At 35.6% G+C, this 19,780-nt stretch overlaps 3 protein-coding genes, 1 long non-coding RNA gene and 1 pseudogene across 5 annotated transcripts; 1 reads left to right on the forward strand and 4 right to left on the reverse strand.

The window, feature by feature from the left end:
* The first annotated feature begins 5 nt into the window (after positions 1–5).
* LOC114744245 (probable serine/threonine-protein kinase WNK10) lies at positions 6–2,540 on the forward strand (annotated as a pseudogene).
* Positions 2,541–3,109: 569 nt separating this feature from the next.
* LOC114744247 (protein yippee-like At4g27745) lies at positions 3,110–4,962 on the reverse strand. 2 transcript variants are annotated; one of them, XM_028932431.1, is made up of 3 exons: positions 4,788–4,962; positions 4,090–4,238; positions 3,110–3,551 (listed from the first exon to the last, which is right to left on the reverse strand). In XM_028932431.1, the coding sequence occupies exons 2-3, from the start codon at positions 4,180–4,182 to the stop codon at positions 3,321–3,323; spliced, it is 324 nt and encodes a 107-aa protein (XP_028788264.1). In that variant the 5' UTR covers positions 4,183–4,238; positions 4,788–4,962; the 3' UTR covers positions 3,110–3,320. The 2 variants fall into 2 exon arrangements, with proteins under 2 accessions (XP_028788264.1, XP_028788265.1); XM_028932432.1 differs by lacking the exon at positions 4,788–4,962 and having other exon boundaries at positions 4,090–4,762.
* Positions 4,963–6,219: 1,257 nt separating this feature from the next.
* Positions 6,220–8,093, reverse strand: LOC114744246 (mavicyanin). The gene is made up of 3 exons (XM_028932430.1): positions 7,955–8,093; positions 6,872–7,162; positions 6,220–6,785 (listed from the first exon to the last, which is right to left on the reverse strand). Exons 2-3 carry the CDS (start codon positions 7,068–7,070, stop codon positions 6,388–6,390), a joined length of 597 nt encoding a protein of 198 aa, XP_028788263.1. The 5' UTR covers positions 7,071–7,162; positions 7,955–8,093; the 3' UTR covers positions 6,220–6,387.
* Positions 8,094–8,373: 280 nt separating this feature from the next.
* On the reverse strand, positions 8,374–9,463 carry LOC114744250 (2-keto-3-deoxy-L-rhamnonate aldolase-like). The gene is made up of 2 exons (XM_028932435.1): positions 9,303–9,463; positions 8,374–9,169 (listed from the first exon to the last, which is right to left on the reverse strand). The coding sequence occupies exons 1-2, from the start codon at positions 9,413–9,415 to the stop codon at positions 8,374–8,376; spliced, it is 909 nt and encodes a 302-aa protein (XP_028788268.1). The 5' UTR covers positions 9,416–9,463.
* A 3,464-nt stretch (positions 9,464–12,927) lies between these two features.
* Positions 12,928–17,787, reverse strand: LOC114744242 (uncharacterized). Its single transcript, XR_003740077.1, has 3 exons — positions 17,539–17,787; positions 13,097–13,210; positions 12,928–13,021 (listed from the first exon to the last, which is right to left on the reverse strand). It is a non-coding gene; the product is annotated as an uncharacterized LOC114744242 (long non-coding RNA).
* Positions 17,788–19,780: the final 1,993 nt, after the last annotated feature.

Here is a 19,780-nt window from a genome sequence, read left to right on the forward strand (position 1 = left end):
TGTTGGGGAAAGGAGCATTCAAGACTGTGTATGGCCCTTAGACCTATCTTCTTTTAGTTTTATCATAGTTAGATATTTAAGTTAAAAAAATTTTTGAATGAAGGAACTTTCTTAATTTAAATTACCTTTATTTATTGTTATTATAGATATAAGGCATTCGATGAAGTTGATGGGATAGAAGTTGCCTGGAACCAAGTGGATATTGAGGACGTTTTGCAGTCTCCACAACAATTGGAAAGGGTATATTCTGAGGTTCATCTCCTGAAGTCATTGAAACATGATAACATCATCAAGTTCTATAATTCCTGGGTGGATGATACGAACAAGACTATTAACATGATAACTGAGTTATTCATCTCTGGGAGTTTGAGACGGTAAGTTTATTGACCTTTTTTTTTTTTTTTGGTAATGTTTTCCCCCTGATGCGTTTGGCCTTAGCATTCATTGATTTTGCTCTTGCTTGTAATGGATCAGATATCGAAGAATGCATAAGAATGTTGAACTGAAGGCCATGAAGAACTGGGCAAGGCAAATTCTTCAAGGTCTATGCTATTTGCATAGCCACGATCCTCCTATCATCCATAGAGATTAAAATGTGATAATATCTTTTTAATGGTAATACTGGAGAAGTTAAGATTGGAGATCTTGGATTGGCAACTGTTCTACAGCAACCAACTGCACGGAGTGTCATTGGTAACATGCTTCAGTTTTTCCTGTTTTTCTAACTGGACTAACCATGTTTAGAGGAAGAATTTGGTCTTGATGCTTATTTTAAATTTCACTTTGCAGGAACGCCAGAATTCATGCCCCTGAGCTTTATGACGAAGAGTATAATGAACTTGTTGATATATATTCTTTTGGCATGTGCATGTTAGAAATGATTACCTGTGAGTACCCATATAGCGAATGCAAAAATCATGCACAGATATACAAGAAAGTTACCTCTGTAAGTCTACTGTTAATTCTGTTCTTTAAATCTTTTCTTAGTCTTGTTTTCTGTTACACTTATAAGTTTCTTACTTTCAGGGAATAAAGCCTGCTGCCCTCGGTAAAGTGAATGATCCAGAAGTGAAACAATTTATAGAGAAATGTTTAGTTCCAGCCTCTATGAGATTGCCTGCATCTGAGCTATTGAAGGATCCATTTCTTGCTACTGACAACACAAAGGTGGTCGACCATGCACTGCAGCTGCCCAATCACATGACAGAATTGGTGACAACACCACCAACTGAGCCACGTCCCATGGAGATAGACCAGACTGTCAAGGATGTTTTACCTGGCTCCTGTCTGAAAGTTACTGAAGAAACTCCTCAAATATTAACTCTAGATTTCCTTACGAAGAATAAGAGTAATGAATTCAGGTTACGAGGGCAGAAAAATGCTTCGGACAGAACAGTTTCACTTAGTCTGCGCATTGCTGAGGCAAATGGTGAGTGCTTATATATATATATATATATATATATATATATTTTACCTGCCACAACATCATGCTAAATGTTTATGTATTTGTTAGGTCGTGCGAGGAATATCCATTTTCCATTCTATCTTGATTCTGATACAGCAATTTCCATTGCGAGGAGATGGTAGAAAATCTGGATCTCACTGGTGGGGACGTGAGTGTTATTGCTGAACTAATACACACCATGACTGTTAGGCTTGTTCCTAACTGGAGAGTGTCTCGTCAACAATTATGTTCTGGAGCAGATTGTTTGGATGGCCATTCTCACCTAGTTTTAAAGAGGGGATCATCTTTAAGGTGCCATAGTTACGAGGATCATGTTAACTCACAGGTTCTTGATGAAGATCAAGAGAAACAGGAATCACTTATGTCAGGCATTTCAGCTGAGGATGAGATTCCAGTCGTCTCAGATGCTAAAAAACTTACAACCTAATTGTACTTTCTTTGATGGATTCTATGAGAGCTCCACTACCAAAAGGTCCAATTCAGATGTCAGGTTATGTGATCAAGATGAACGCAATAGGGGAGCTCATGGTGATGGATTTGTCAGCATCGGTGGGTCTGATGGGAACTCAGTTAACGTTTCAGAGAACTCAACTGTCTCATCTATCGATTCGTGTGGCGATGAACCCAAAAACTTCGACATGTCAAGCATCAATTCTCTTCTCTCGCAGACAAAGATCAGTGTGACGAGCTGCAACAGGAGCTTGATACAATAAATACACAGTACTGCCAATGCTTTCTTGAACTTGCGAAGACGAGGGAGGATGCAATAGAAAACGCAAAAAGGAGATGGATTACTAGGAAGAAAATACTTGTAATGTGATGGGCTAGGAAACAACCATTCTTTTTTTTCTTTCGAGTTGTTTTCCCCCATTATTCTACGTTAGTTGATTTTGGTTCGTTGGAACCAGGCTTTTGTTTTTTTTTTTTTCCATTTTGTCAATACCTGCTGATGTTTTTTTTTTTTTTAATTTTTTTTGGAGGATGTGGTTTTATGGTTGTTAATGGATTGGGAATTGTTGACAAGCATGGTGGAATGATATAAACATCTTCTCAACAATATGTATTTTCAACCTAAGTTTCGGGGAGGGAGGGGAAATATGATCTTGAAGGGACAGTGAATCTGATTTGTGCATTGTACTTTCAATAATTGGTTCAAAGAACAAAGATTCAATATGATCTTTATAATCTAAGTTTAAAAAAAAAAAAAGACGCGATGAATAATTTAAAAAATTTGAAAACTTATTGTTCTGTGAGGATATCAAGCGAAGAGATGCGCCTATTTGTCACGTGAGAGGTTGCCATCAACCTAGACCAAGAAATGTTTGACAATAATTTATTTCCAGGCCTTGAGTTAAGAATTAGATGAATGTCGAGAAACATGAGACTATAAAGCACAGTGAAGCCACGGATCGAGATAATAGTTGACTTGAGGATACATCAAAAACTAGAAAGAAAATCAAATCGTTAATTGGAATAAAGATCAGAAATGCATAATAGGCGGATGCAGTATGATGTTGAGAATATCAGACAAATTCAAGCTTATAGTTTCAACTTCCAAAACATTGTTACTTAGTGAAGCTGTGCTAGTTAAATAGCAAACAGAAAAATCCCAACTTTCACAAATATTTTGCAGAAGCCAAAAGGTAAATAACAATGGCAGCACCAGAAGAACATCCCCATTTCATACATTTGGCATGGTCTGTGTCTTTGATCATTTTGTACAAGACTACAAGAGAAAGCAAAAGAATGAACAAACCAAGAACAATAATTGAATCTAATCTTTAAAATTTCAAATTTTTGCACATTAACAGATCATGGAGACAGACACAGAACACCATTGGCATTGGCAACTAACTTATGACCAGTCTTCCCTGACTATTTTGGACTTCTCCAGAATGTACTTTCCTTCTTTATACTTTTGTGTTTCCTCATAGGCACGTTCATACTTCCAACCCAGCACCTCACGGCAGTCACAACAGTAGACATCAGCAACCGTGTGGAGGCCTGTCATAAGCTGCCGGTCTTCTTTAGGCCCCACCATAACATTCATTGCATGGGAGAACAAAAAAGCCCGTCCATTTCTTCCCTGAAAATGATAAGAAGCATCTTCAATCTTCAACCATCCTTATTTAGTACTACCTCTGGTCTTTAATATAAGACCTTGTTTGACTTTTATTTTAATCCTAAATATAAGACCCCAATTCACTTTGTCTCTCATATTTATACTTTTTTTTTCTTTCAAAGTAGTCCTTCTAATAATAACAGTTCTAGTCAATACACTCGATTAGCAAGAATATTTTAAGAAAGACAATACATATTTAGGACAAATAACTAACTCAACTTACTTCCTTAATCTCTCCAAATTAGTCAACTAGCTCTTATAATTAGGACAAGAAGTAGTAAAACATCTTTACGAAACCTATTGAAACCATTGATATTTCTTAAGAATTAACTGAGGCAGCCAGCATATGCTGACGGCAACTAATTTAATTAAACTCAGATTCTCACGTTCTGAACTTGCTGTATCATTATGGAAGGAAGAGCTATTGCCTACTGCTTATGTATAGATCAAATTGAAAACACGAGAAGAACGAAAGATTGATCTGCTCAAAACTTGAATTCACCTGAAAAGCTTTTGAAATAGCATCATCATGACGAGCAACATGGTTTCGACAATTACAGCAACTGTACAGTCTCGGTCCAATAAACTCCGCCATCCAATCCTTTACCAGCTTTCACCCCTATTCTTTTATCTTCAATCGATATCTTTGGTCTGTGGAAATATCAGTCAGTGCCAATACAAGCGATAAAAGAATGTTAGTTAAATTATTGCACCGAGAGGAAAAAAAAAAATTAACACATCCATCAACATACTATGCAACTTTCTGAATTTTGAGTCAAATAGACCAAGTATCTGTTCTGAGGTGAAAAGTAAAACTTGAAAGGATCATACTAATGGGCAAGATAAAGGTCACTAACGTAGATATAATAATGATTCAACAATAAGATATGGAAACAGATTGACAGAGGTAGGGTTGCAATCAAAACTCTAACCAACCAGAAACATGAATTTTTCAGATCATCCATGGATATATATCGCGGGAAACAAGGAAGTAATGTAATATCCAGAATGCGCGGATAATTATTATTAAAAAAATGCGCGAGTAATTAGCGAAATTCACAAAACCATGAAGGCATGAAGATTTTTGAATAGGGCTCAAATTAATCAGTTTCTCAGATCGATCACTGAATAAAAGTAATATCATTGAATTGCGATTTACAAAAAGCAAGCATTAGAAAGGCAATGGAAGACGCGAAGTACCTTTGGCGGGTGATGGTGGGGGCACAGCGAGTGAGAAAGTTCTAGGGTTCACCGCAGATTGAGTTGTCTACAGAACTGAAGAGATTAGAGTTCAACAGCTCCCTAGAGAAGACAACTTTCAACAGCTCTCTCATACTATTTTTGACAAAAAAAAAAAAAAAAACCGAAGGGGCAAAAACCAAAAAACAAAAGAAAAAGAAAAAGAAAACAAGAGTATATATATATATATAACTGTTATGGATAGTAAATTTTGCAGAGGAATTTTTTTAAAGAAAAAACTAATTAAAAAATCCTTATAATTTTTATTAGTTTGGAATCAGGTCCTTATAATTTTTGTTTTCATTAGATCCTTTAACTTTCTCTTACTAGGTCCATTAATTCCTATAATTAAATAAGATAAACACTATTATAACTTTCTGTTAAATCTCCTCACCCACCCCCCACTCGCTCAACTCACTGTTCCTTCCACGGTAAATATCATCAAGCAGTACATCGAGTATGCTCTGCAAAAATTATAGCATCTGGTTTGGTTCAGGTTTGAAAGCCAAGAAGCAAATGCGTTTCTTGGTCATGTCCACATAGCTCATAGGGGTAGGAGAGGAAGCAGAAAAGAGAACAAAACAAAAAACCTTAAAATGGGGGTTTCGTAAAAAGTTCATTTCTTTGAGTTTGAATTATTAAGATAGAATATTCAGGGTCTAGACTAAGCGAAAGCGGATTTGAGATAAGAGGATAGGACGAGCTCATCTTATGATGTTTTTCTAATTTCTAAGTAATTATACATATACATATACAGATTGATGGTTCATGAAGTAATAATAATATTATTTTCTGTCTTTAATATCAGATCTAGTTGATTAATTTAAGGAGATTAAGTAAGTTACTTAAATTAGTTATTTATAGTAAATAGATATTATTTTTCTTAAAATACTATTATTAATTACGTGTGTTTGAATTACCCATTAATAAAAACGTTTTAATATATATAATTACTATAAAAATTATTTAAGAAAAAAATAGAGAAATATTAAAAATAAGATAGCTTCAACTTACATTTAAAATCAAATTAAAAATCCACCGGGCTAGTGCATAAATGCTGCTATATAATACTCGTAGGTGTTTGTGACCGACACGAAACATGATGCAGATGGTCAGATGGCTTGCCATTTCCAGCTGGCAAGCGGCAAGCCCATACAAATAATAAATTAAGATTAATTAGAGACATCCCCCTTTCTCTTATGTATCAATGCTCGCGTGAAACATCTCTGCCCTTGTAATTTTCAATTTTGGGAGTGGGACCCATCTTTTCAGATTTGAAAATACCCCCACCTTCCTTACCCGTGTAGAATCATAATATTTCTTCCGATTTTACCGCTTTTCCCCGGATTGGCCACTTTGGATAAAAAGACGTAAAAGAGAAAAGGAACCAGTGTGGATCAAAGAACAAGAAACCCCTCCAATCACGATCGCTTTCACATTTCAGTGCCCCAGAAAGGATTACATCAAACAAAATCATATATTTGCCAAAAGAATTCCTTAAATAAATTAAAAAGAAAAAAAGAAATGAGTGTGGCATAATCAAAGAAGAAATGAACAGTGACTAATGAAATAGAGAGAGGACCAATCCCAGAAGGGTGAAGAAGAAAAGACAGGAAACAGAAGAAGAAGACGAGGAAGGAGCAGAAGAAGAAGCCGTAACAGGAATGCTTCCAAACACAGTGGGATAGGAAGGCGCGTCGGCCGCGTTCCCCGTCAATGAAGCAGTCGGAGCATCAGACGGCAAAACGTCCTTACCGTCACCAACAACAATACGAAGCTTCTGCTTCTTCTGGCAATGCCCTGCTTCTCCACTGGTGAAGTAGTATACTGCATTTGAAGTTATGTTGAACAGGGAGTTACCGTCGTTCATGTGCAGTATGGGATCTTTAAGGTTACAACTCTTGTAAGACTCAGCCGTCACTTGGATCACTGAATCTTGACTTGGTGGATACAAGAACCCTGCATAAATTACAATGAGCAATGATCAGTAAGTGAGCAAAGAAAAACTGAAACTTTGGATTGGAATATGTATGAGATGTTATTACAGATGGAATCTCCGATCTTGAGATTGAGATGTTTGGACCATTTGGTGTAGACGTCTGGGTTTGAAGAGGCGGGGATTCCCCAACCATCTAAATCTCCAACCTTGTACGTTACGCATAATACCTTTGTTTGGAGAAACAACGTAAGCAGACATATGATGAAGAACATGTTGTTTCTGGCAAAAGCCCTCGGACCTCCCATCTTTGCTTCCTTTCTTCGGCGCCTGTAATTACTTGTTTTGGTTTTTGAGATCAAGCAGGCACATCTTATTGGTAGCAGCACGGGACCACCACCTAGGACTTGCATTTACATTAATACCCTCCTCCAATCATGATTCGCGAAAACAAATTTGCCAAGCAGGAATGGTGACGATAATAATAAGAATAATAATGGGGTGAGTCACATGGGCCAGTTGGGATGGGATGCTGGATGTAGCAGACTGTGTCATGTGGGGATGTGGCTGAGCTGAGAGATTCAAGAAGAGGGCAACTCCAACCTGGCTCCAGCCACATCACATGCTTCTGTACAACGGAACTTCGCCCATCTTCTTCAAACTATATATCATTAAAAACTACACTAGAACTAGGCTATAAACTTGTTTTGGTCAAAACATATTTGCTACCACAAACCTCCTATGGTATTTTTTAGTCATTCGTTAAAGGATTAAAGGGAGTTTTTTCACCTTAAAACTCTTCTTACAATCTGCTACAGGACGCACGTTGCCGATGTAGCAGCCAGGCGAAGGTGTAAAAGTCTTGTCTGGATCTCCTTTTTTGTTTTTTCTTGGTGTTACACGTGGCATGCCACATAGGCAATGTTCAGAACACCTCATCTAACATGTCAGGTTTTGTGGACCCCACACCAGTCAGTAACAAGAGTTGGTTAGCATTTAACCGCAGTAAATTACATCGTTTTTTAAGTTTAGCTCACCATTGCACCGCTAACTAACAGTTTAAGAGCCTTTTCTTTTTTTTATACACACAGTTTAAAGAGCCTCGTAAAATCAGAAAATACATTGTATATATAGTGGACAGTTATGAGCCCGTGAGCCATGGAGCTCTTTATTCATTGAGGGCTTGACTTACCCAACCCAAACAATCCATCTTGCGGTGCGGTCAACGGATATGGATTTGGTACGCTTGGGTGGAAGAACCGAAGAAGAAATATCAGCTTTTTTTCCTTATGCGTCGTTGTATTGTGCTGTCGGTTGCATATCAGTTGGCCAATGTGGTTGGGTTCCAAAGGGACCTTCCAGGCAGACGATACGCAACCAATACAAGTACACAGAATTCGTTCTAAAACACGAACCTCAATCCAGTGAATACATAAGGTAGCGTTTGATTCTTTCTAAACACCAACAAACAAGCAGGCATTGAAGGCATTCATTACACAACTTCATAGACTGACAGGGTGCTCTACAACAGTCACTTCATTGAACGGAACACAATACAATCTCAAAGCCGAGTCCCAAAAGGGAATGGATAACAACATCGGCGAGAAAGGGCTAGTTCTTGAACATGTTGATGTTGCGAATGGCAGCATCCCTAAACAGAGCGACATCCACACCCGTACACACCATATCATAACCACGCCTCTTGAGATCAAGAGGAGGGTCATGGGGCACAGCCAAGGCGGCTAAAGAAGGGGCTTTCTCACTCTCACACTTGAGCTCCAACAAAGATTTCTCAGCCAGGAGGAGCTTGTTCTTGAGGGACTCATTCATGTCGGGGCTCACACCAAAAGGGCCAAGCATGATGCAATCAACCCCTTCCACAGAAGCAATGTCATTTATGCGATCAAGGGCATCCACAGACTCAACCTCACACATTACCAACAAGTCTTTCTCGCATTTGGCTAAGTACTGAGGATCAAAGCCATAGTTGGAGGCACGGACGGCGGGGAAAGCGGCGCCGCGAATTCCCTTGGGAGGGTAGTGAGAATAGGAGACGGCAGCTCGGGCGGAGTCAGGGTGGTTGACCAGCGGGAAAATGAGGCCTTGTGGGCCCAGGTCAAGGGCTTTTTTGGCCCAAGTCTCGGAATTCTCCGGAAGCCGGATGATGGCAGGGGTTTGAGCGGAACACAGGGCGCGAAGACAGGAGAGGGCATTGGCGATGTCGCCGTGGCCGTGAGCAAGGTCGATGACAACGAAGTCATAACCGGCCAGACCGGCGATCTCAGTCAAGGTCGGCGAGAAGCTGGCAAGCAATAGTCCATAGAGGGTTTCCCCGCCGCAGCGGAGGCGAGCTTTCAAGGATTTGGTGATGCTGCTGCCAGCGGCCATTCCTTGGAGCTGTGATCGCCTAATAAAAGAACGGAATGGATCGTGTGAAGGCACTAAGGTTACCTTATATCGTATACTGATATCCTTATTGATTCCACACTCAGCACTCCTAAATTGAATTGCTTGAAGATAAACCTCTGAACTTTTAGGACCTTGGTTTGTGTGCTTTTGGGGAGTGGTGGTGTGGATGGATTCGAGACAAACAAAATACACAGTAGTATAATATTAGATACAACCAAACCACAAACTGTAAGATCTGACGCATTTATCCAGCTGCCCGCGAATCTATCCACACTTTCTAATCCATCCTTCCTACTTCTGTTCACTCAGGTTTGCAAGGAACGGCCAAAGACATGTTTTTCCATTTATTTTTTTCTGGGATTTGCTAACTACAATCCAAACACAATTATAAAAATAAGTCAGTATTATTTATAATTAATGAATAATACAAGTGAGTCAGGTTTTAGTACTGTATGTGTTTCACATCACGGCTTTTTTACCAAAATACGATAAACAGTAAAACTTTTTACCGAAATGCTACACTTTCAAAACTATTTACCAATATGCTATACTTAAAATCGTTCTTGGCAAGAACGAATTTCAAATTACACACAAGTCGTTCTTGGCGTGAACGATTTCAGAAATCGTTCTTCGTGTGAACGATTTCACTTTTAAATTTTTTTTTAAATCTAAAAGTGAAATCGTTCTTGGCGTGAACGATTTCAAAAATCGTTCACGCCAAGAACGATTTCACCCTTGCATGCAAAAATAAAAATCCCTGATGATACTCCCGCAAGGCTACAACATACTCCTCTGGTCCTATTTATAGGACAGAGAGAGAAGGTATTTTTTGGTCCTATTCATAGGGTACTAAGAGAAATTTTTTATATGGATGTACAATTTTACCCCTCATTTATTATTGTGTTGACTTTATTTATATGAGGTATAATGTATATTAAATAGGGATAAAGTTGAAAATTCATTAAATTTTAAATGAGAGTTAATGAAGTTTAAGGTTTTTCTTGGTCTGTGTGAAACATGTTGGAAGTGCCTTATAAATAGGACCAGAGGAGTATATAGTAAATTTTACTTCATCTAACTTATATTTGATTAAAATTTGAAAACCCCAGTTTTTTTTAATTTTTTTTTCAAATAGAGCTTGATGAAATTTTCTATCATTTCCTCTTCTTTTTATCTATCTCATACCAAACAGTACGTAACAAAAAAGGTTATGTTTTGATTGTAAATTTTTAATTGTAGCAATTAAGTTGTAAGACTAAATTATTATTATTATTATTTTGGTCATAGACATAAAAGGGCCATGCCCAATACTTGATTTCTTGTCAAACCGAACAAATACCACACGACAGGATTTTTTACCAAAATACTACAAACTGTAAAATTATACATCAATATGCTGCACTTTTAAAAGTATTTACTAATATATTACACTTAAAATAGGTCTTCAGGTGAATAATTTTTAAAGTCATTTATCTGGTGAACGACTTCTTCATAATCTGTCCTTGATGTGCATGAGGTGAATGAAAATCGTTCTTCTGGTGAACAACTTCAAAACTTCATCTGCTGTTGAATGACTTCTCCCCTTCTCTCCTGATTAAAATGATTAGTATAATGATTTATCAATCATTTGAATGACAAAATCATGACTATATAATGAGAGAAAAATGTTAAATGATGTTAAAACTAATTGTGAAATAAGTATAAGATTAAAAATAAAAAGTAATAAATAAAGTTTAAGTTTATAAAGAAAAAATTATCCACCTTACTGATAGTGACTTCCAGTACCACATCTTGGCCTTCTTCTCATACGTTGTGGGCGTTGTTGTTGTATGTCAATTTCTTGAGCTTCAAATGTCTCATTTGTTTGTGTAGTTGGCGTGTTCAAATCAAACCAGGGTGATTCATTTAAATGTATAGATTGTCGAGGAGTGACAAATGCTTCATTTGATGGTCCACCATGTTCAAAAGTAGAAGCATTGTATTCAGCTGAAAATAATGCAGGATTATCTAATAAAGTCATGAATGGTTGAAATTGAGAAGGATTGGCTGAGTTGGAAGGGGATGATGATGAGGGTGCCATGTAATGAGACTCAAGTTGTGTAGGATCGATAGAGATGAAGGGGGATGATGGTGACAGTGATATGTCAGAAGCCTGAGTAAAAATTGGAGGTTCCTGTTCCCTTGCATTTTCGTTTTCAATTATAGGTTGGGTAGACAAGTAACCACCTCGTCGCTTGCTTGGTCTATCACGAGGAATTTGTGGCCGAGGCAACTCAATTGTTGGTGGAGCAGGCTGAGGGTTTACATTAAAACGTTGTTCTCTAAGTGCAAGTAAAATGTTACGCTGGTCGTGAGCAACCCTATCTCGATAATCAACACAACTAGGGCATGTTGAACGAGAATTAATTGAAAGCCTGTATAGCTCCTCTGCTATGTCAGACTGAAAAAAAATAATAAGATATAAGATAATAAAACTTTTTGTGTAAAATAAAATAATATTAATGGTGAAAAAATAAAAACTTACCGCACGACCTGTATCACTACTGATACGTTGAATCCATCGTCTTGTATGTCTCCAATACCATTGCATGTACTGAGATATTCGATCAAGTTCATCAAATGCTATAGGAGCATTAACAATTACATGTGGCCATCTATCCCATGCTTGAATGAAATCTGCGTATTTGTCAATCCAATTTGTAGTTGTTCTACCTCGTAATTGGATCGTGTGGTAATTTCTCAAATGAACAGGCATGGAAGGAATTGGTTGCTGACGACCAAATTGCCGTAGTACACGGTCAGGATGATGCCATTCTATAATATTAAAACATATTAAAGGAACTGAAGCACGCCAAATTTCAGGGTGTTGTCAAGCAATACTCAGGAATCAATTGGCGCACATAAGGAGATTCATATGGCTGCCATATTATCTCATCATCGGTCATTTTATCCAGAAAGCTCCTATATCGGATTAAAGACGCAGCAAGTGGACGTGGGTTTTGTCTACATTTTTCCATCTGTTATTACAAAAAAGTAATGTTAAAAATTATATAATTTTAATAATATAAGAGCATAACAAATAGTTAGTTAATAAATTTAACATACCTAAAACCCAAAGGAGGTAAGAGAGGGTAGATATCAGATTGTGGATCTGGATACCTAGGTTGTTGTGGTGCTAGCATAGGAAAACGATCCCATGCCCATAAATGAAGTAATGATAAGCATCCTCCAATCCCATCCTCAGTTGGGTTAGTAGCATTACACAATTCTCTGTATAGGTGAGCTAAAACTGCTGATCCCCAACTGTATTTTCCAGCTTCTTGAAGATCATAAAGTAGTGGAAGGTACATTAGATACACCTGCTACCCGATCTATCTGGCATGAGATATCCACCAATCAACCGGAGGATATATGCACGAGTGAATTGTTGAACTTGTACATCATCCGCATTATCAGGTAGGTGATTAAAGTTCTCTTCCAACCAACTTATAAGTAGTCGCTGCCCACTTAGTCTATCTGCAGATGGTCTAATACCTAGAAAACATTCACATATGTCTTGCCAATTAAAGTCAGTTCGGCCAATAACTGCCATTCCTTCACATGGAAGGCCCAATTGTTTAGCTACATCCTCTAATGTTATGGTGCATTCTCCACGTGTAGTGTGAAATGTATGAGTCTCAGGACGCCACCTCTCAACCAGTGCTGAGACCAAACCTCGATCATAATCAAACTGTCCTACTCGAGCAGCACCATAAAATCCAGCTAATATAAGATATTCAATTATTTGATTAGGTGGGTTAATCATTTGATTAGCGTGCATGACTCGTCTAGTGTGTAGGACCCTGTTAACCTATAGTGGAAAAGGGAAAAAATATTATTATAGAAACATCAATGAAATAATATATAAGAAATAGATTTTACTTACATTATCATTCCACACATGTTCGGAAATATGTTGGGTTTGCAAGTACAAAAGAGAGTTATCCTCTGGGCCAGGATTTATCACCTCTTCTGGAAGTTGTGCCATTTTAAAATGTCTCTGCATAAGGTAAAGGACAAATTCCAAATAATATAAAAGAAATCAAACTAATTATAATATAATCTTCATAAAACATAATGTTTTTATTACAAAAGTGAAATACATAATTTATTGTCGAGATGCTACACTTTGTGGACAAGTAGAACGGTTATGACCAACTTGTCGACATAATCCACACTTGTTAGGTTCATTGGGTGTGGTCCAATCCATCTCATTTCTTATGCGACTTGAGCGAGGACGTCCTTTATCTCTAATCATTGATGGGTTAGGTATTAGAAGAGGACAATCAATCTGCGGCCAGTACATCTCATCTCCCACTGGTTGGAACTCATTATTATAAACCATTTGCATAGTTTCCAACCGAAAAACAGGATCCACATATTGTAAATGGTCTATGCCTACTCGTGCACAAGCAGCAATGGCATGCATACATGGAAACTTTTCTGCTTGAAACTCTCCACAATCACATTTTCTGTCAATCAAATTCACCTTGCAACACCGACGAAATTGACGACATCGAACATTATATGGCTCCATAACCTCAAATGATGTTGCTATTCTGTTAAAATCTCGAACTACACAAGCAGATGCACTTTGTGTTGCTATATCTAACTTCTTTGTCATTGTCTCGGAAAATACCTTACCAACCATAATTTGAGCATGAACTTGTTGGGCACGTTTGACAAAATAATTATTGACTCTATACATGGTTGCCTTAACTAAACCTGTTATTGGTAGACTTCGAACACCTTTAAATACATTATTCATGCACTCTGCAAGATTGGTTGTCATATGTCCAAAACGAAGACCTTCAAGGTCATATGCACGTGACCATTTCTCTTTTGGGATGGCTTCGATCCATCTAGCTGCAGGAGTATGGTGCAATGCTATTTCTGCTAATTCTCTGTCAACAACATGACGTTCATAAGCATACCCTACATATTATTATTAGCACTTGTTAGAATGATTATAAAATCAATAGTTATAAGATCATAAAAAGCACAAGGAATCTCACCGATATTTATAAACTTCTCTTTTAACCAATTTGTTCCATGTGCTTTGTGAAGATTTGAAGCCACGTGTCGTAGACAAAAAACATGATGTCCATGTGGTGGTTGCCATCCAACTTGGGGTTGAGCAACAGCAGCCAAAATTGAACGATGTCTATCTGAAATTAAGCAAATTCCTGTTCTATCTTTTACAACACATTGGCGTACAAGGTGTAAGAACCATGCCCAAGCAGATCTTGTTTCCCCTTCAACTATAGCAAATGCAAGTGGCACAACATTTCGATCGCCATCTTGTGATATTGCCATAAGCAATGTGCCCTTGTATTTTCCATATAAGAATGTTCCATCAACTTGTATAATGGGCTTTAAATACGGAAATGCATCTATGCATGGCTTGAATGTCCAAAAAACACGATGAAACATTTCAATCGGTTGACCGTTTGTATTGACTTGAGAGCATTGTTTGTTTGAAAAATATATGCATGACCCAGGCATGAAGTGTTGAACTGCAGCTAACCATCTTGGGAGCAAGGAATATGAGGTCTCCCAATTTCCAAAGGCAATCGCAATTGCTAATTGTTTTGCCTTCCATGCTTTCCTATATGACACAGTATAACCAAACATTGATTGCATCCTCTCAATAATTTGTGACACTTTCACATCTGGTTTGTCAGTTACCATTGCCACAATGCAGGATGATATAACATCTGCGTCCAACTTTGGATGGTCTTGAGTTAATGACGTGCTCAAGCATACGTGAGGCCCCCCATATTTTGTAATTTGCCAATAGTTCTTGCTTTCCTTTTTGCAAGCCCTCACTCTCCAATTGCAATTATCTCCATAGTTAACACAACGATATTCTTCATACTTTTTACAAGAATAATAGACCTTAAATGTATGATGAACACGAACAGAATATAGCTTGACTGCACGTCTTAAAACTTGGACATTGCTAAATATTTTCCCAACATTTAACTCTTCATTATCACTAACATGCAGAATATCTTCTAATTCACCAAATTCAGGAGTTGTAACTGACTCAACATGAATTTGTGACAAGGAAGCATTTGTAACCTGATTTTGCTCATTCATCTCGTCATATTCATTGTCATTGTCACCATTATCATCCCCATTACCAGCATTTAAATAAGAATCATATTCTTCCTCATCCTCTGATTCATCCATGATATCTTCTACGTGAGGAAGAGAACATGATGATATAATGTTCCCACCATCTATGGGGAGTTCAAATGGTTGGAAACTTTCCATGTCATCACTAAACATAGATTCTTGTTCCATCATGTTCACCCTATTGCTACTTGATGGGGGCATATTTTCGACATAATCACCTATGGGTTGTGACTCAATATGGTGATTATCTGGTAAATCACATATGTTAGCATACAACTCTGCACATGTTAATTGAGTTGAAAATCTTCTAGTCACTTGCCACATTTGTTTTATATCTGTATCATCTTCCAAATTGCATGCTTGGTATTGTGGTGGATTTATGCATGTAGGATACCTATATACTAAATTTGTCACGTTTTGATAGGGAGGAAGTCGCAACTTTCGTCCAATAACTTGCTTCAATTTGCCCAAGGTAATGTTTTCATCAACTTTGATAATTTTCACATTATCAGATTCAAATGTTACACCAGCTGGGCCATTAAAAATTCGTCCATTTGCGAATACACACACGAACTCCTTTCTATGATCCATTCTACTTCCTAATCATTTCATTATAATCATTAGTCAAGTAAGATTAAATTATACAAATAAATTAACTCCACTATACCATTGCTTTTTTGTAAAATCAATATTTATTATTAGCTCAGAATATCCTATATAACCAAACACATAATGAAATCCATATCTAAGGGGAAAAAATATATAATGAAAACTGCATAAATCCAAATTAAAAACTACTATAAAAGATGTGTTATTGCTATTATTGTCAAAATCTGTTAAAGTATAGTAAACAAACTTGATTACAAATTTAGTAATTTTCAGAACTTTTTAATCATTTTTTGTAAATTATTTATTTGCAATTAAAATAAATAAATAAGTTTAAGAAATAGATTTTTTTTCCTTTTGTTTCTTTTTGTATTTCTATAATTTTATTTACATCAAGTATTAATTAATATATTATTGCACTATATAAAATACATTAAACATATATTTTTTTAATATTAAAATTCTTTCTTGTAATATTATTTTAATAATAACATATCATGAAGATTTTTTTTCATTTTACACATATATATTATTTATACCTTATAATACCTATTTATTATTTCATTATTTTTGTAAAATTTAATTTAATAAATATTAATTTATTGCATGAAATTAAACATTTAATTGGACTAAAATCTTTTAGACCATTGGGTTGAAATGAAGGGTTCAAAAATAAAGATTTTTTCTCTAGTTTATCACATTCATTAAAAATTATTTACTTTAATTTCTTTTAAATTGTAAAAATATATTTCAAATTCCTAGTTTTTATTTATCATAGAATTTAAATGATATAAGTTTAAAAGATTTTATAAGTTATTTCAATTTATAATTCAAAACTTTTAAACACTTCTTTATTACAAAGATTTATAAACATACTTAGTTAAATATATATATTTATTATAAAAAATTAGTTAAAATTTTAATCAAATCTTTTATGTTTGCCTTAACTGATTGAAATTAATGTAACTATAAAAATATAATTTAAGACTTTATTAGAATCAGAAGTAAAATAGTAAATAAATTTTATTTTAATATAAATTTCAGTTAAAAATAATATTTTTAGAATCTTTTTAGAATACTTCTATTAATAGTGTTAACTAATTGGACTAGATGTATGCTTTTAAAATAGAGGAAAGATCTATGTAATTGATGCAAACTAGAAGAATAGTCAGAGTATTTTATTCTTGATTCAAAACACTCATATCATGATATGTCATCATCAATTAAAAAATACAACATAACAAATAGCATGGAAAAGGCAAAATGAAAAAAAGAAATTATGAGTGCTCTTCATTCATTTCAATTTTACTTACACCTTATTTTTACCTAAAAATATATGAAAGCAATGGTTCATTAGAAGTGGGTAGAAGACTTTTTTTTTTTAATTTACCAACTAAATATATACCACATATTTGATATTTAGGGCGTATATATAATTATTTTTCAATTTTATCTTACCAAATTTAAACTTCTCGAGAAGTATACTTTCATAACAAAAAATAATAATCATATACCAAGAAAAAATGAAGCTTATATCAAAATCTTAACATCTTAAAACAATATAACAGATGATAGTTTTACCGTTAAAATAAGAGGCACCTAGCTTAGAAAGAGTACAAATATTCCAGATTGTTGAACCCACCACTCACTTCCTGAAAATTAGAACAATGAAATATTAACTCATCAAGGATAGTATGGATGAAAAATCAAATTGTATATCACAACTGTAAATTTTTTAAAAGAAAAAATAGAAGAGAAACAACATACCTACAGCAGCAGTAAAAGAGCTTGTCTTGTTTGGAAACAAGAGTGAAAAATTAATAGTACAGGAGAATAATGAAAATGAAACAACAAGTGAGAAGAAGAAGAAAAGAGAACTCGGCGAAGAAGAAGAAGAAGAAGTGAAGAGGTGTGAAGGAAGGAATTCACATATCATATATATAAAGCCATAGCTGTAGCCTCACGGGATTCTCGCATGCTATGTCAAAATGTTTACAGAGCACATATAATTGGTTGGTCTTGCACGCATTATTGGTTCGTCTTGCACGCATATTGGTTCATCTTGCACGCATTATTGGTGGAAATTCAGACGCATAATTGGTAGAAGTTTTGCATGCATAATTGGTGGAAATTCAGACGCATAATTGGCAAAAATTCAGACGCATGATTTCGTATGGGGAAAGGAGAAAGTGAAAAAGTGAAATCGTTCTTGGGGTGAACGATTTCTGAAATCGTTCACGCCAAGAACGATTTCACTTTTTCATTTAAAAAAAAAAATTAAAAAGAGAAATCGTTCACGCCAAGAACGATTTGTGTGTAATTTGAAAATCGTTCTTGCCAAGAACGATTTTAAGTATAGCATATTGGTAAATAGTTTGAAAAGTGTAGCATTTCGGTAAAATGTTTTACTGTTTATCGTATTTCGGTAAAAAAGCCTTCACATCACATAAAAGTGTTTCTGAAAAGTATTTTTTCACAAATCAAGATAAACTACTCTATATGTTTACTTCGTATATTGTAAAATTACTTTTGAAATTATGATTGGGTTTTTATCCAAACACCTCCTCATAGGAAGTGATAAAAAAAATAATTCATGCGGATGCACTTCCTTCCCTTACTTTTGGAGTATAATATTACATAGAAGGTTCTCAATGAACAAGAAGTCCTTGACCAATACGATTAATAATGCCAAGATCTATGGCAAATGCGGGAAATTCGTTCAAGGCATCTCTATTGATACCAACCCGCCAAAAATGACATGTTAGGGTCGGTCAAAAACTAACCTGTCAGTAAACAAGTCTTTTGAACCCGCACCATGAGGCCCGCATCTATTTTTTTTAAAATTTTTTAATTGTTATAATTATATTATTATATATTATATCCTATCAAAAAAATTAAAAAAATACATATAATATTATTTGGTACTTTTAATCAAATATTTTAAAAAAAACAAAAATTTTATTATTATTTTTGGATATTGTATAAAAAAATATTAAAAAGTAAGAAAATTTCAAAAAAAAATAAATTAATTAATATTGGCAGGTTAAGATTGACTAAAAACTAACCCACTTTTAAATGAGCCCTTTCAGCCCGACCCATATAAGATCAACCCACCATAGACCAACCCACGGGTTGACCCATATTATCAACCCTATCCATTAGATAGTGTATCTTGATTTGGACTAGAAGAATCCTATTGTATAAAATCTCCTAGAGCATCTCCAATAGACACCACAACCTAATAAGAGTAATAATAGTCAAAAGGAGGATCCTAAACACAAACCTAGAGAGGAATGAGATAGGTGGATGTACTTCAATGCAAGTTATGCAACATGTGGTCTCCAAGAAGTAAATGCGATTTTTTCTTTACAATAGGCATAGGTATCCTCCTCTTTGGAAATAATCCTGTTTGAAATATTATTAGATACTAAATATAAACACCTTTCCTAATACAGATTCAAACCTTGACTTACCACATTGTAAGAGACTAATCTTTTCTATTAGACTAAACTCTTATTGATGGAACTAATGCAATTTAAAAACCTCGTATAATAACCAAGGTCCATTGGAGCTCATATGGAACTAAGTCGGTGGTGGACTGAAAATGTATGAGGAAAGCGATTTTGAAACTGCTGAACAATTGAAACCATTCCTTGATGGCGCGAGATATAGGCTCTAAACTCAGAAACATGAAGTTTACTAGCAGCAAGAACTTGAAGAAAAGCATGGTAGCGAGAACATGGGGACATTCTCTCAGTCAGCAAACACAATAGGAAAGCGTGAAAAAGTTGAAACCATAAGTTGCGACTAAAGAAGCTTAAGA

This window comes from Neltuma alba, unplaced genomic scaffold, assembly GCF_004799145.2.
Source record: "Neltuma alba isolate B1F8T4 unplaced genomic scaffold, ASM479914v2 tig00004298_pilon, whole genome shotgun sequence".
Lineage (NCBI taxonomy): Eukaryota > Viridiplantae > Streptophyta > Magnoliopsida > Fabales > Fabaceae > Neltuma > Neltuma alba.